Source organism: Zootoca vivipara, chromosome 1, assembly GCF_963506605.1.
Source record: "Zootoca vivipara chromosome 1, rZooViv1.1, whole genome shotgun sequence".
In the NCBI taxonomy this organism is placed as follows: Eukaryota; Metazoa; Chordata; class Lepidosauria; order Squamata; family Lacertidae; genus Zootoca; species Zootoca vivipara.
The window spans coordinates 41,552,632-41,569,444 of NC_083276.1; the positions used below are offsets into that span (position 1 = coordinate 41,552,632).

General features: G+C 46.7%; 1 protein-coding gene across 1 annotated transcript in view; it reads left to right on the plus strand.

The window, feature by feature from the left end:
- The window catches only part of BAHD1 (bromo adjacent homology domain containing 1), a 67,247-nt gene that overhangs the window by 37,145 nt on the left and 13,289 nt on the right, over positions 1–16,813 (plus strand). Inside the window, exon 2 of the mRNA XM_035111179.2 lies at positions 8,803–10,455. Coding sequence (XP_034967070.2) covers positions 8,820–10,455 — 1,636 coding nt within the window. The 5' untranslated portion in view covers positions 8,803–8,819. The remainder of the gene's footprint in view (positions 1–8,802; positions 10,456–16,813) is intronic.

The following is a 16,813-nucleotide window of genomic DNA, read 5'->3' on the forward strand; positions in this document are numbered from 1 at the left end:
GTCACTCCCACCTAATGATCCTGCCACTTCTACCCCACTAACCAAGTCATCACTATTGGTTAGGACCAGATCTAAAATGGCTGATCCTCTTGTTGCTTCTCCCACTTTCTGGACAATGAAGTTGTCTGCAAGGCCAGTGAGGAATCTGTTCGACCTTATGCTCTTGGCTGAGTTTGACATCCAACAAATATCAGGATAGTTGAAATCCCCCATTACTACTATCTCACTTCCTTTGGAATGCTTGGCCATCTGTTCCAGGAAGGCATCATCTGTGTCCTCAGTTTGGCTTGGGGATCTATAGTAAACTCCCACAATGAGATCACTGTTGTTTTTCTCTCCCTTAATTTTGACCCAGATACTCTCAATTTGGCTTTGAAGTTTTAAATCCTGGATCTCTTCACAGGTATACATATCCCTAACATATAAAGCTACTCCTCCTCCTTTCCTGTTTGGTCTATTTCTCTTAAATAGATTGTATCCCTCTATTACTACATTCCAGTCATGAGACTCATCCCACCAGGTTTCAGTGATGCCTATTATGTCATATTTAGTTTGCTGTACCAAGAGCTCAAGTTCATCTTGTTTATTTCCCATGCTCTGTGCATTAGTATACAGACATTGAAGACCGTTGATCATTCCCCCATGTCTCTTATTTAAGGATATTTTCGTCCCACCACTAGGTCTGCATGCTGCTTGCTCCATTTGGTCCTTGACATTTGGATGATCATCTTCAGCATTTGATAGACTCCTACCTTCAGGACCACTGTCTCCCTCCCCCACATAAGTCAGTTTAAAGCCCTCCTGATGAGGTTTTTGAGTTTTGTGGCAAAAACATTCCTCCCAACTTTTGTGAGGTGCAGTCCATCACTTGCCAGAAGTCCATCTTCAAGAAACTGCAGACCGTGATCTAGGAATCCAAACCGTTCCTGTTTGCACCATTTGCGAAGCCAGTTGTTCACTTCCCCTATTTTTCCCTCTCTCCCTGGGCCATGTCGTTCAACTGGGAGGACAGAAGAGACGACAATTTGTGCATCTAATTGCTTCAACTTCCTGCCCAGAGCCTCATAATCATTTTTGATCTTCTGTAAGCTATGGCTTGCAGTGTCATTGGTTCCCACATGCACCAAAAGGAAGGGGTATTTGTCGGTGGGTTTTATGATTCCTTGCAGCCGTTCTGTTACATCTTTGATCTTGGCCCCAGGTAGACAGCACACCTCTCGAGACATCTTGTCAGGCCCACAGATCACTGCTTCTGTACCCCTCAGTAGGGAATCCCCAATCACCACTACACGCCTCTTCATAGGCTTGGTTGGGATTCTTCTATGTGCTGTCCCTTCCAAGGTTACCTGCATATTTCCAGAGGACTGACTTGGTTGCTCGTCTTCATATTCCTCATCAACTGTGATGAGGGAGAGATCCTCAGGGGGAGACTGTTCCTCGTCTTCCATGAGCACTTCAAAACGGTTGTGTAATTCTAAGCACTCAGAGCGATCCCTGGGCCTTCTACTTCTATGAGTCACGTTCCTCCATACATCTGGCTGCTGTGTTGGGGAACTGACCTCCTCCTCAGGGAGATCCCCTGTCTCCTCCTTGGTGCAGACAGTGTGCTCTGCTGCATCCAAGAAAAGCTCCAGCTCTTTAATTCTCTGGAGCGTAGATACACGCCCCTGAAGCTGCTGCACCTTCTCTTCCAGAAGGGCAACCTTGTTTTCTAGTAGGGCAACCAACTTGCAATTGTTGCAGGTGTAGCTACCCACATCCTTTGGCAAGAAAACAAACATTGCACAGGAATTGCAGGTGACAATGGTTGTTCCCTCCACCTCCATCTTGAAAACCTTGAGGTCAAGGGGGAAAGAGGAAGAGGCCTAGGTCCCCCCTAACAAACGTATGAGACTTGCTGCCCTAGGTCAAAAAGATGGGTTAAACTGCGCGCGCCGTTAGGCGCGCGCCGCTGCACTCCAAGCTCTGACTAGCTCCGCCCACAGCTAATCACCTGAACTTCCTGACTCACACTTCTAGGTGAAAGGTCACAGCCAGAAACAAACAAGGTCACAGCCAGAAACAAACACCCACACAAGCCTGGACAGTCACCGAAATCCAAGAGGCAGCAGCCCTTCTGCTCCTTCCTCAGTCGCTGCACTCCAAGCTCTGACTAGCTCCGCCCACAGCTAATCACCTGAACTTCCTGACTCACACTTCTAGGTGAAAGGTCACAGCCAGAAACAAACAAGGTCACAGCCAGAAACAAACACCCACACAAGCCTGGACAGTCACCGAAATCCAAGAGGCAGCAGCCCTTCTGCTCCTTCCTCAGTCGCTGCACTCCAAGCTCTGACTAGCTCCGCCCACAGCTAATCACCTGAACTTCCTGACTCACACTTCTAGGTGAAAGGTCACAGCCAGAAACAAACAAGGTCACAGCCAGAAACAAACACCCACACAAGCCTGGACAGTCACCGAAATCCAAGAGGCAGCAGCCCTTCTGCTCCTTCCTCAGTCGCTGCACTCCAAGCTCTGACTAGCTCCGCCCACAGCTAATCACCTGAACTTCCTGACTCACACTTCTAGGTGAAAGGTCACAGCCAGAAACAAACAAGGTCACAGCCAGAAACAAACACCCACACAAGCCTGGACAGTCACCCAAATCCAAGAGGCAGCAGCCCTTCTGCTCCTTCCTCAGTCGCTGCACTCCAAGCTCTGACTAGCTCCGCCCACAGCTAATCACCTGAACTTCCTGACTCACACTTCTAGGTGAAAGGTCACAGCCAGAAACAAACAAGGTCACAGCCAGAAACAAACACCCACACAAGCCTGGACAGTCACCGAAATCCAAGAGGCAGCAGCCCTTCTGCTCCTTCCTCAGTCGCTGCAGGAAAACAGTCGCTGTTGTCAGTGGAAAACAAGTAGAACCTGCAAACCTGGAGCTTGCCCACTCCTGCTCTAGGGCTTTGTTTTACTCTGACGAGGACTGCTCCACCCTGCTCCACTTTTGCCGCTTGCACAGACCAGACACTGGGCTTTGCCAGATTCAGTGCAAGGTGGGATACTGCGTGAAAGTCGAATTTTGACAGGTGCTGGGAGAAGCTCTCCCTAAAGCCACGAAAGCGCTCGCCAAATTTAACTTGACAAGTTTACTCATGGTGCCTGTATTTATCTACACAGTTACGTCTATACTAATTATACGTCAATTGGTTTTAAACTTGCTTGTCATGGTTTCCTCAAAGAACCCTGGGAATTGGGAGTGAATTGCCAGGGCCTCCTCTTAATGCCAAGTGCAGCTTTTATGTTTTATGATGATAGTTTGAGTGTTTCGTCATCAAGACGCTGGCAGCTCTCCTTAGCCTCCTTTGCCCAAATCGCAATTGCTAGGAGAGAGGGATTAGATGGCCAATGTGTTTACTTCTACGCTGTTAATGTACTTGATTAAGTGCCAGGTCCGTGGTGTAATTAGATGATGAAACTCGTCTCTGTACTTTTTGACCTGGGACACACAAGTTTGCAATTCTGTTCAAGTTAGGTAAAGGGAAGTAGACGTAATCTTTATGGACAGGGGGGTTTGGGTCAAAGTTGTTGAGTTTTTTTCCAGGGAGGAGGTAAAATGTTGAGCTTTTTTAGGGGAGCCACAGTTGTTCAGTTTCTTTGGGGGGAGCCAATGATCTACCAGTGATGTACCGCAGACTGCCAGTAGATCACGATCTACCTGTTGGACATGCCTGTTTATGGAGATGCTAGCATTAACTGGGTTCAAAACTCAAGAATTGCTGTATTAGATAAGACCAGTAGCACATTCAAGCCAGCATTCTCTCTGTCCCTCCCCCCCTTTATTAGTAGCCACTATTTTTTCTAATAGCCTAATATATTGCCACCTCCAGAGATTTAAAAGCTATTGAACAATCCTGGTTTGGGTTTGATTAGGGACTTTGAAGATGCTGTCGCATAAAATGGTCTGCAAATTTCATAACTCAGTTCCAAAATAATTAACTGTCCTGGGGCATGTAAGCCTTGTTTTCCAGAGCTATGGAACAAATCGTATCAATGTGACGAAGCCTCAGTTTTGATGCAGTGTGTTCTACTAGGTTCCTGTGGAGGTTATGTAGAATTCAGTCTGCCACTTGATGTATTGGGGGCCTGTGCTGTCACCATAAAGGTGTGGTTCTTGAAAGCTTTAAATCGTATGCAAAACATTCCAGATTACGGTGGATTGTATCCAGTGCTTGGTGAGGGGAGTTCTCCTTCCTTTGCTCTCTTGTGTGCCCCCGCCATGTGCTGTGGAGTGTCATCCAACCCCCTGGAGCAGATTTTGAGGATGCATGGATAACTTGGGGGGGGGGAGGTGGTGATGCAACTGGAACAGCAGCAATGGATGCATCCTAATATGGAAGTGCAGGGATTTCAAAATGAAAGAAATTCAGCCGGGGGAATGAGTTTGGAAGCATTTCCTTCCCCCCCCCCAAGACAAACCACAGTTAACATTTTTCTAAACCGAAATATGCTACAGATACTCTTTTGCTTGTTTAAACTAATAAATCATAGTTGATCTCACAACATGCTTTGTGAACTTGGCTTGTTTCAGCTAGCGATAGTTAAAATTAACCATGGTTTAGGGTTCAAATGCAGCACTAAACTGTTGTTAATTGAATCTGGAAGCACAAGTTTCCAATCTTCTTGTGGTCATGCCAAAAGAGGGAGGGGGGAGCACACACACTCAAGATTTGCACATGTAACAAACCCATTATTTATCATTGTGTCCAGACTTGGCCGATATGTGCAGAGTAGGAGAAAATAAATTCCATGTGTTTATCTGCTAAAATGCAGCCTAGAGTTTGGTATTTGTAGAGTTTGGTATATGGTATATATACCATGTGGGCATGTAGGCTTGCCAAGTTGTAATGTTTTGTTTTTTGCCCATTTTAATGGACTTTCATGGATTAAGAACTGTATTTCACATTCTGTTATGGGTTCACAGTTTATGGAATTCTTGGTGCAAGTCACTTTAAATATTCTCCCTCTGTTGAGAAAATGTAATGAATGATCTGCGCCAAGAAGATTGAGATAGCTGAATTGTCCGTCAGCGGAAGAGCAACAATGGTTCAAAATGAGCCACATACTTTTAACAGAAGGAGTTGTCTTTGCCCAGCATTTCTAAAACTTGTTCACCCTTGAGGTCATATTCAAGCAAAAAAAGGGTGTATCAGCAGCCTAATCTTTCCAAGCCTAAATGTAGGAAGTAACCTTGTCACCGGCCTAATATTAGAAGTTATTCTAAGTAAAGGAGGGGGTGGAGAGGAATAGATTTGTTTCAGTTGCCATTGACTTCCTCCAGGCAGTCTAAATATTGTACAGTGGTATCTCGGTTTACGAACTTAATCTCTTCCTGAAATCCGTTCTTAAACCAAAACCATTCTTAAACCAAGGCACGCTTTCCCTAATGAGGCCTCCCGCCATCGGTGCCCTTCCACCGTTCAGATTCCGTTCTTAGACCGAGGTAAAGTTCTCAAACCGGGACACTATTTCTTGTTTTGCAGAGTTTGTAAACCAAATCGTTCTTAAACCGAACTGTTCTTAAACCGAGGTGCCACTGTACTGATATTTTTCAGCCACAGTTTGGGTTGTTTCCTCCCATACGGAAGAGCCCCCCCCCCCCAATCAAGAAGCTGTAAGGTAATAGAAACAGAAAGGCAATAGCCCTATAGTAGCTGGACTTTATCCATTCATTGGAAGGAGAAACAACAGTTTGGGCTTTGTTGTACCTGCTCTACCTCTTTGAAGATGTAGAGCAGGCATCCCCAAACTGTGGCCCTCCAGATGTTTTGGCCTACAACTCCCATGATCCCTAGCTAACAGGACCAGTGGTCAGGGAAGATGGGAGTTGTAGTCCAAAACATCTGGAGGGCCGAAGTTTGGGGATGCCTGATGTAGAGGCTTCCATTCTACCTTCCAGCAGATAAAATGTGCAGAGGTTTCAATGGGTGACCAAGGACAAGCTACGCATTTGATGCTGTCGCAGGGTGGACCCTGTGCTTTTAACCGAAAGCAACCTTCAGAGGTTGAATGAAGGCTCTGGGAGAGGGAGGTGGAGTTATGATTACCTGTACCTTTTCCAATTAAGGGACAAAAAAGCACTGGTGTCTTTGAGAGACTTTCCCTCCTGTATTTAAAGGGAAGAGCAGGCTCTTCTGGGTGTCCTCTTCCTATCAGATGTGATGCATGCATTTGAGTGCGACTGATGTACAAAATGTGTGGCAGGCGGCAGGCCTCAAGTGGAAGCTTCTTGAGCAAATGGGGAGCTGCTGCAGCCAGCCGTTCTGCACCTGTGGAATGCCAGCTGCTGTTCCTCAGAGCCCTGTTGCTTGCCTCTTTCAAAAGAGGAAGTCTCCATGTGATGCACTGCACTATTCTGGATGTTTTCTGAAGTGGGTCGCAAAACCCTGGAGGGCAAGAGATAAATCCACAAATGATGCAAAAGCTAACCCTTAAGCGCAGAGCTGCAAAGATGCCTCATCTAACCTATCTAATAAACCTTTCGTAGTCTAGCCATCCAAGATGCTGTCTTGTGGGGGGCCGTTTCCTACTTCCAAATATGCCCACAAAGTTTCACTATCCTGCCCACAACACACCTGCGTTCTTGATATGTGCCTAAAGATGGTAGAGGGCGAACGAGCTTTTTTAAAAGTGTACATGGTTCTTCCTTAGAATGATAGAATTGTAGAGTTGGAAGGGACCCTGAGGATCATCTAGTCCAACCCCCTGCAGTACAGGAATATGCAGCTTTCCCATACAGGGATCGAACCTGCAACCTTGGTGTTATCAGGACCACACTCTAACCCACTGGGCCACCCAGGCTCCAGGCTCTTGCCGCATGCAACCAAGTGAGGTGGCTATTAACAAGCACACCTTTATTCATCCCACATGCCCCCCGTTTACTATGAATACCTGGAAGCCGGCAACATATTCCCACCCTCCTCCTAGCAGGCTCTGCAGCCCATTTCTGACACTGCGCACAGTGCACTTTCACTCAGGCCCATCGCATTTCCCACAGGGTTTCCATGGCCCAGGCCACCACCACTCTGTTGCCTTCTGGTGCTTTTTGTGCAGATAGAAGCTCAAATAGATTATGAACCGGTTTTTAGAGCTTTTTAACAGCATTTATTAAACATGAATTAAAACGGCACACTCTAGGATCCCAATTCCCATACGACAGCTTAAATTTTTAAAGCAGATTGCCACAAAATAGCTGCTTCTGCTGAAGAGCCGTGTTTGATTATTAACGCAGAATGGCACTCTATGAGGGTGTTCAGTACTTTGTGTCACATATGGTGTTGTGTTTACACACACACACACACACACACACACACACACACACACACACACACGGGGCTGCCGTTTTGGCTCATGTTGCCCTCCAACCCTCCTCAGTGCACACCCCGCCCGTTTACCAGCCTTCTGCCCTTTACACCTCACCAGGGCTCTGCCACCAGGGGCGTCGCAATGGGGGCAGTCTGCCCCAGGTTCCACTCTGTGGGGGGGGGTGCTACTTGGCACCCCCACCACTGCAACTCCCAAGCCGAGCCTCCAGCGGACTTTTTACCGGGAGGCTGGAGGCTCGGTTTGGGAGTCGTGGGGCTGGGGGCGCCAAGTGGCACACACACCCCCGCTGCACTGCGCGGATTGGAGTCACCAGTGGCGGCGGCGATACCCTGCTACGTAACACGCATGTGCTGAGCGGGCTTTTTACCTGGAGTTTGTAGCTGGTGGTGCGCGGCTTTGGAGGCGCGGGGGGCGGCGATACCCCGCCACATAATGACGCATGCATCGTTACGTAACACACCTGCATTGTTACGTAGCGACGACGCGGGTGCATGGCAATTTGCCGCCCTGGGTGCCGCGGTGCCTCGCTATGCCCCTGTCTGCCACTCTCCCATGGCAACCCCCTACACCTTTCCCTTACCACCCCCACACAGCTATCAAGCCCCCTTTTAACCTCCCCAACCTCACTTCTGGTGTTGCTTCTCTCTCTTATTCTTCAGCCCTGCTTTGTATCCTTGCATCACCTTCACGGCTGCTCCCCAGTCAGTACTAGGGGTAGTAGGGGTTTGAACCTCCACCCCTATTCTCATGTCCCTCCCTCTCTCCTCTTTCCCCAACACCTTGCAAGTCTCCCTGTGTGCAAAGTGGGCTCCTCTGAACATGTGCAGAGTTCCTTTCCTCCCCCTCACTGTGTTTTTATTACACCATCCCGTGGCTGAACTCCTTAGTACAGTATACTACACACACACACACACACACACACACACACACATGCTCCTCCCTTCCAGACAAATGCATACATGTGCTCATCCCTTTCTGTCTCTCATATGGGCACTCACAGAGACAACCAATTCTTCCATCCCCCCCAAAAAAAGTGGGTGGGTTTTCCCACTTCTGTGGGAGAACTGCAAGTGAAAAATTCTTGTTGGAAACAGGGGTAGATGTGGTTTTAATGAAATAACTACATCATAAATAGCGTTCACCCAGCTGACGTGATTGAGGTAGCCCACATCTGAGAGAAGAAAGGGAGGCTTAGTAGTAAGGCGTTGGGCCTTTAGCCTTGCGTACAATTATCAAGCTCCGCAGTTTGAAATAAAACCCCATCTTAACGTATCTAGGCTCTTAATTTGACTGAAAAGCTCTCCCTCACTGAAGGGGTCCAAAAAATTTTTTCCTACAGGGCAGATGGTTCTAAAACATATCCCTGCCATCTCTTGGTGTATTGTGCGATATTCTCAACCCGTGATATTAAGACATTTTCCTCTTTGTTCTCAGGGGTGGACATTGATCCTATGACGCATGCCCGGAAGAAACAGCTCTTACTTCTGAAACACTCAGCTGGTTCTGCTGGCCAAGCTTTGTCACCGATTGACGGTGAGAGAATGGATAGGACTGAGGCGGAGGATTGCGAGCGAGGCAATGGCGCTGAGGGGCAAACCTGCCAGAGTCGATTTGCAGGCGTGAATAAAGGCAGGAATTTGCAGGAGCTCAGAAAGACGTATCCATTGAGAAAACGCCTCAGCTCGCCCGTGGATAAAAAAACGTGCTCTGTGCTCCTCACTAGATTGGAGGATGTGGCCGGATCCCTGTCGGAGGAGACTCCGAGTGGGATGAAGAAAGGCCTCTCCCATTGTATGGATGACTTCAGACCCGCCTGCCTTCCGGATCACGTTCAGGTCGTGAGAGCAGCGAAGCAAGAGTCACCGGCAGGGAGATGCACAATATTGTGTTCTGGGACCGGGCGGCCGGGAAGCGATGCTTGCCTTGCAGAACCCAGGAAGCGCAGGCTAGCCTCGCTGAACGCAGAGGCGGTGAACAACCTGCTTTTCGAGCGGGACGGCGGCTTAATAACCGGCCGGCGTTTCCGGAAAGATCCCCCCAAAGTCGGCGGAGTTTGTTGCACTAAGAAGATATGCTGCGGTGCTCAGGGCGCTTGGCCCTCGGCGGAGAAGCAGAGCTCCAAGGCAGCAAAGGGAAAGAACCCAAACCGACCGAGTCCAAAGTGTGCTTCTCAGCCACTGGATGGTGTTGTCGTCGACGATGGGAAAGGGCGTGAGGACGGCGGGATTTCCTACCACCCTGCTCCAAAGAGATTGGCCAGTCTCAACGCTGCGGCGTTTCTGAAACTGACCCATGAGAAAGACCAGCCGCTGAGGCCCAGGAGTAAATCCAGTGGCGAAAAAGAGAGCAAGCCGGAAAACCACGGTTCCAAATCCAAGCTCAAATGGGCCAAAGCCAGTGGGAAAAACTGCGTTAAACCCAAAAAGGAAACGTCCACTGTAAAAACAGAGGGTCATCATAGCTGGCAAGGAGTCGCTGAGGGTGTATTTACAAAAGCAGCCCTTCAGGATCCTCCTAGAATTTTGGGGGAGACGGAATCTGTCAGTTACGAGCCGCTACCTAACTCTTGCGAAGGCCCAGAGGGTTTCTATCACAGACTGCCTTTGATCATGGGTGGGCAAGCCTCTATGAAACCTGAATATGGAAGACCCGGAGAGAAATCTCCGACTCCCAAGCAGGAATTTCATCAGCCTTCCTTCCCAGTACCTCAGTTCCACCCTTTGCCCGTGCCAGGAAACCATACGGATTGTGGCTGCCTCTACGAATCGCCGGACTTGACTCCATTGAATGGGTTCTACGTTTATTATGGCCAAAGCGGATACAATGATTACACTCACTGCTCTGTTTACCCGAAGGATGAGCTGTCCCAGGCGACGGGTTGCGAGGGGCTTTTGGTATCTCCGGGATCTTTACCGCCAGACCCCTCGTTTCAGCCATTTCACTGGTGCAGCTCTCCCTACTGTTGCGGGGAAGGACCGGCAATTAACAGTTACAGCCTTTGTGGAGTTATGCACGTACCCGAGAGCAGAATCAGTACTGTGCACGCAGGGCGGAACTGCTACCCTTATAAGATGCCTTTTGCAGCAGGTAAGTCTGAAATGGGATTTCCCCATGCCTTATATATAAAAGAAAAACTTGGCTGCTGATACTCAAGAGTACTTGAGGCTTTACAGTGTGGGTTGCCGGCTTTTTACTGTAGCCTGTTGAGAATGGATTAGTTTTGTCTACGTGATCAGATGCTGGGGTACTGTGCTGGCCTTGACATTTACATTCCTTGAAGCGACTGTCTCATCTTACTTCCTAGTATGACCTGTCTTGCAGGGATAGGTTTTAATGGTTGCCCATAGCAGCCCAGTTTCTCCTACTAGATGGCTTGAACTGAATTCTCTGTTTGCAAGTGGGGTACATATACCGTGTGCCGTTTTTGCTGTGTGAGATGAAAGGCTTGCAAACTTACAGGTTGTCCGATGTGGGTATTCAGCTTCAGGGTTTTTCCCCTCAGAAAAATTCATTTATGAAAAGAACCTGAGTAGAAATGTAAAATTTCCAGAAATTTTGAAACCGGGGGTGGGGGGTGGGATTTGGAGGTTGGGAGGGTTGGGAGGGGGGGAAATAAGCAGTGTTTGGGTTTTTAGCACCCTTTACACTTTAAAAATCAGTTGGGTACTTTGGGAACATAAAATGGTCAAAGGCCTGGAAACAGTGCCTTATGAGGAACGGCTTAGGGAGCTGGGCATGTTTAGCCTGGAGAAGAGAAGGTTAAGGGGTGATATGATAGCCATGTTCAAATATATAAAAGGATGTCATATAGAGGAGGGAGAAAGGTTGTTTTCTGCTGCTCCAGAGAAGCAGACACGGGGGAATGGATTCAAGCTACAAGAAAGAAGATTCCACCTAAACATTAGGAAGAACTTCCTGACAGTAAGAGCTGTTCGACAGTGGAACTTGCTGCCAAGGAGTGTGGTGGAGTCTCCTTCTTTGGAGGTCTTTAAGCAGAGGCTTGACAGACATATGTCAAGAATGCTTTGAAGGTGTTTCCTGCTTGGCAGGGGGTTGGACTGGATGGCCCTTGTGGTCTCTTCCAACTCTGATTCTATATATTATGTTCAACTTTGCCATTACATTATCATGTTTGGTATATTAGAAATGCCATTTATTCAATCTATAATTACGTATTGAATTTCCTTTAAAAAGAAAAAGTTATGCTGAGCTATAAGGAACATGGCATCTTTCATTTTACCAGTTGGTGAGGAGTAGGCAAGCCTCTCCCCCCAAATAAAAACAGGATAAACCATCAACATTAGAGTAAAGAAAGAAAATTACCAAGGTTTGTATTCAACTAAGTCCTACTCAAGAGCATACCCATTGAAATGAATGAGCCTAAGTTGGCCATGCTTCTTTCAGTCCCCACCAGCACTCATTTCCATAGAAAGAAATGTGAAGGCAGATGGGGGAGAGGAACCAAGACTCAATGAACATTACATGGAATTTAATCAGTCTCGTTTTCTGAGCTATTATTATCAGCTTCTGCTTCTTCATATTTGTCATCATATCCATCAAGCACTTCTAAAACTTGAAGAAATGCTTGGATTGAAACAAGTTTCTCTATCTTTTCACATGTCACACCCCAACATTTTTCAATTTGGTTGGGGGGGGGAATAAAAAAAAGGCGGCTTTGCAGGAAAATGAAAGCAAAACACTCCCCTCCCCCGATTTTTCCAGAGTTCTTATGTGCCTTCATATATTTAAAAGCAAATAGTTTTAAGTGTGGGAAGCTTCTACTGATAGTCTCACATTTCAGTGGTAACCCAAATCTCATACTTTGGTTTGTGCTTGTTTTATTTCCAAGTGTGCAGCTCAATCCATAGAGGGGAGTATGGAAGGATATTATGGAGGGTGCAGGGGGAAAAGCAGCGGCCCAACTTTTCTAGAGCTCCACATATCTGGCTGCTAATATGTGTACATCATTGCTGATAACATGGAGAGATCTTGGCTGGTTGAATACCATCCTTTCCCATTATGCAGAGGAAGGGCACACAATTTGGTGGTCATGCTGAATAGCATACCAAGCTGCTCCTCATCCAGAGGCACTGTGCCCCACAAACCCTCCTCTAGTGCTCTGGTACTCGGAGGAAGCCAAGCAGTTTGTAAAGGGAAGAGAAGGAAACAAAACAAAACAAAACAAAAGGCACTTATGAAGGTTGGTACACGAATGCCACCTGCCCCACACACCTACTAGCAACCCTGTTCTCACTTCACAGTAATTCTGAAACTGCGTCTTGCTGCGAATTGCGCTCGTCTGTCTCCTCCCTTTGCCAAATGACATCATGTGCAAACCAGTGCTCTTGCAACAAATTGTGGTTTGTTCTGTTCTCGGCTTCTTCTCATGGTTTGTTTGGACAGAAACAAACCACAAAGTCAGGGCTGTGTTTTGTGTGCACGGTAAGCTACAGTTGTTTCAGACCAAAGCAACTTACAAATAAGTTGTTATATATTTATTTACACACACACACCCTTTCCCCTGCCAGGGATGCAAGGCGGCTTACAGATAAAAACGAGAACAGCTAAAGGCATGCGAGGAGGAAATAATTTAAAAACAATTAAACGTTGATAGAATTAAAACTAAGACTTACATTTGCCAGGTTTGCATAGCGTAGTATTCTACTTAATCACAACTTTTCCTGGCCTTGATTCTTCCTCTTCACTAGCAACCAAGCAAGTAGCTATTTACGAACCTCTGTTAAAATAGATTACGGCTTGGGTCTAAAGATTCCTGTCAACACACCCTAGTGGTCGCCTGAGCACATTTAGGGGGTTATTCTGTTTTATTCTCCAAGTGGTTTTTAGTGCAGCCTATCCCACTGTGGAGGGTCCCCAGACATTTTGGGGCTAAACTCAGAGGCCTCGGAACATATTGCAAAGTTCTCTTTACAGCCCTTAGTACTGTAGTCTTATAGAGAATTGAGTTGAGCTAAACAAAAAAGATTCTTAATTCTGTACCACACACTTTCTCCAGTAGGTCACAACGCTGAGTTCTCCTCAGTGTCTTCCCCTTCCCTAAGCTAAAATTGCACTTGGTGGATTTGTAGTTCCAACACCTTTTAAAGCTTGCCTACTACGGTAATTTCACACACTTGTAGATCTGCTAGCAGCAGCTGCCCTCCCTGGCCATGCCAGGAATTGACTGTGGGAAGCTTCCATCTCAGGACCTGTGCAGCTGTATCACTGAGCTATGACCCTTTTACAGAGGGATAAGTGGTGGCTTGCCAGTCCCTGGCCCCCAGGATCAGGCCGTAGTGCAAGTGCATAAACTATGGTGCTGCATGGCGATGACTGGTGACAATAGCTTGCCACAGTTTTACCTTAAAGAGAGAAGCAGCCTTTTGTAAGTTTGTAAGAAAACGTAAGTTCTGTTTTAAGTAATGAAGTTTACATTAAGGTTTTCTTTTTAATCCAGTTTAACGAGGGAAAGCCGTTCTTGTTACAGAAAAACAGCAAAAAACCTTGTTTTTTTAAAAAATAGATGCGTTTTTTTTAAAAACTGCTCTGTTTTATTTAATCAAGCCATATTTGCAGTAGAACCATTGAAATCAATGGACAAATTAGTAATTCCGTTGATTTTGGTGGGCCTGCACAGAGTATGACCCCAGTCATACACAACCCGTACATTTTTGTTCAGGTTCTTCTCGTTTCCTGTGTTCTTCTTACTCGAATCCATGTAAAGAGAAGCCATAGCTCAGTAGGTAGAGCGCATGTTTTGCATGCACAAAGCTGCAGGTTCAATCGCCAGCATCTCCGACGCCAAAGGATTCCTCTCTGCCTGGTACCCACAGAGAGCTAAGGCCACTTGAAGTAGACCAGTCTTCCACAAACGTGGGTCACTAGAAGTTGTTGGAGCTACAACCCCACCATCCTTGACCATTGGGCATGCTAGCTGAGGTTGATGGGGGTTGCAGTCTGAATACCCAGTGATCCACAGTTGGAGAAGGCTTGAGCTAGATAAACCAAGGGGCTGGCTCCATATAAGGCAACTTCATAGGTTATTTGTTTCAGGTACAGCTTCTGGTGTTTGTGTAGCCGGGCTTCATCAATGTGTTCTCTGGATCTTTCTCTTACTGCATGTAAAATGTTGATCCCAATGATTTAAAAACGCTTCTCACTGTTGCTGTACTAGGAAATTCTGCGTCTAGAATAAAAGCTGCCGGACTATAAAATTCTATATCTGTAATAACTGTTATTTACACAATTAGTCAATAAAGAGATGTAATTTCCTCTCCCTGAGATGGCAGTTGCCTCTGTGGACATCTCTTTCTGGCTGTGCACAGCCATGCTGTGAAAACCATTTTAAGATTCGCAGGAAAGGATAGCTAATCCAATTAAACCGTTGGAGGGTTTTAGGTAGATGGCTGAAATGTTTAAACTAGGACTATGGGATAAGATGGGCATTACGATTTCCTCCTGCTCCCGGAATATATTGCGGTTCCAAAAGAAAAGCATATGAGCAAAGAGTGTATTTGTATAAATATGTGTGCTACCATAGTGCCATTTTTGTTCTCACCTGGTGGATTTATGTGCCTTCAAAATCTTACCTTGCACTAAAGACTTGCTGATTGCATAACACATTCAGGAAATTGGGGGAGTGCAGACTCTGTAAAGGGGAGCCAGTGCCCTAAGCCACATTGTGTTATGATCAGGAACTTAATTGTAGTTTAGTTGGCAGAACCGGGAAGGTGGTGTAAATATTTTGAGTCATGCATGGGAAGACCTTTAATCAGGTTTTGCCTTTCTTAGAAAGGGATGAAGTTGCTAAAGGAAGATGAGTGTCCTTCATAAATTAGGAGGTTTGAGTGGTGGCTAAACATGAGAGGAGCCCTGCTGGGTCAGATCAAAGGCTTATCTGGTCCAGCCTTCAACCAGATGCCTATGGGAAGCCTCCCACAAGCCGGTCATGGGCACAATAACACACTCCCACTCACATCCCCCTGCAACTGGTGCTCAGAGACATACAGATAATATATAGCTCCCATTACTAGTAGCCATCAACAGCTCTATCCTCTGTTGGTAGTTGATGGTACTCAGGATTGTATGCGGCCAATTGGTCTATAGGTGCCAATTGGTCCAGTGGCCATTGAAGCCCTCCCCTCAAACTGCCTGTCTTTCATCTGGCTGGCACTTCTAAGTTGGGTCAGAAGCAATTGCTTGAAAGTCACTTTTAGTTCTTTCCTTTTCCCTCAGTCTGGCAAGAAGATTGTTGCAGACAGCAGAGTGCCTCCTCCAGGTCAATTGAGTGTCATGGAGCTGGCAGTAATATCCAATAATAGGTAAAAGACCACTGGCAAAATGGAGACTCCTTGCACCAGTCTCACCAATCCTTGCAGCACGACTTGCTGGCTGGTCAGTTTATTGGCTGACTGCACAGATTTGTGCCATGTTGGAGAAGTGGCGTGGATCTCTCTCTCTCTCTCTTTTTAATTTTTAAAATTAGAGGCATGGATCTCTCATGACATTTTTAATTGTGATATATTTCGGTTATTCCTGCCTTAAAGGTGTGAGCTGGTATTTAGAACTTAGTAAGGTGGATTTGGCGCTGTGGGTTAAACCACTGAGCCTAGGGCTTGCCAATCAGAGGGTCAGCGGTTTGAATCCCCATGACGGGGTGAGCTCCCGTTGCTTGGTCCCAGCTCCTGCCAACCCAGTAGTTCGAAAGCACGTCAAAGTGCAAGTAGATAAATAGGTACCGCTACAGCGGGAAGGTAAACGGCATTTCCGTGTGCTGCTCTGGTTTGCCAGAAGCGGCTTTGTCATGCTGGCCACATGACCTGGAAGCTGTACGCCGGCTCCCTCGGCCAATAACATGAGATGAGCGCTGCAACCCCAGGGTCACAACTGGACCTAATGGTCAGGGGTCCCTTTACCTTTACCTAAGGTGGATTAACTTTCTGAGTCTTCCATAACTCAGGACATATCAATGTGATGGTTTTGTGATAACAGCCACCTTTGAACAGCTGAGTGTTCAATGACGTAATTAAAACATGCTTTGTGCAGCGGAGAACTGCCATTTAGCCTTAATGAACTTTTGTGGGAATTTTTGTGCCAGCTCAGATCACCTAACTGAGCATTCTCCCTCTGCCGTTGGCAGCCAGACGTGCCAGAGAAGATCGGAAACAGGTCAAAACATTTGTGTCAGTCCCTCGTTGCCACAGTGTCAGATACTCATAGATGTGAACACTCAAGATGGAATTCCTTCAGTAGCACCTTAAAGACCAACTAAGTTTTTATTTTGGTATGAGCTTTCGTGTGCATGCATACTTCATCAGATACACTCAAGATGGAAGTTGAACTTCTAGCCTCTAGGTATCTGTGTTCACCTAATCCTTTTGTTTTAAAAGCCTTTTATCTTAGCACTTCAGCCAGCACAGTATTTTGTGCTGGTGTGTTGGCTATT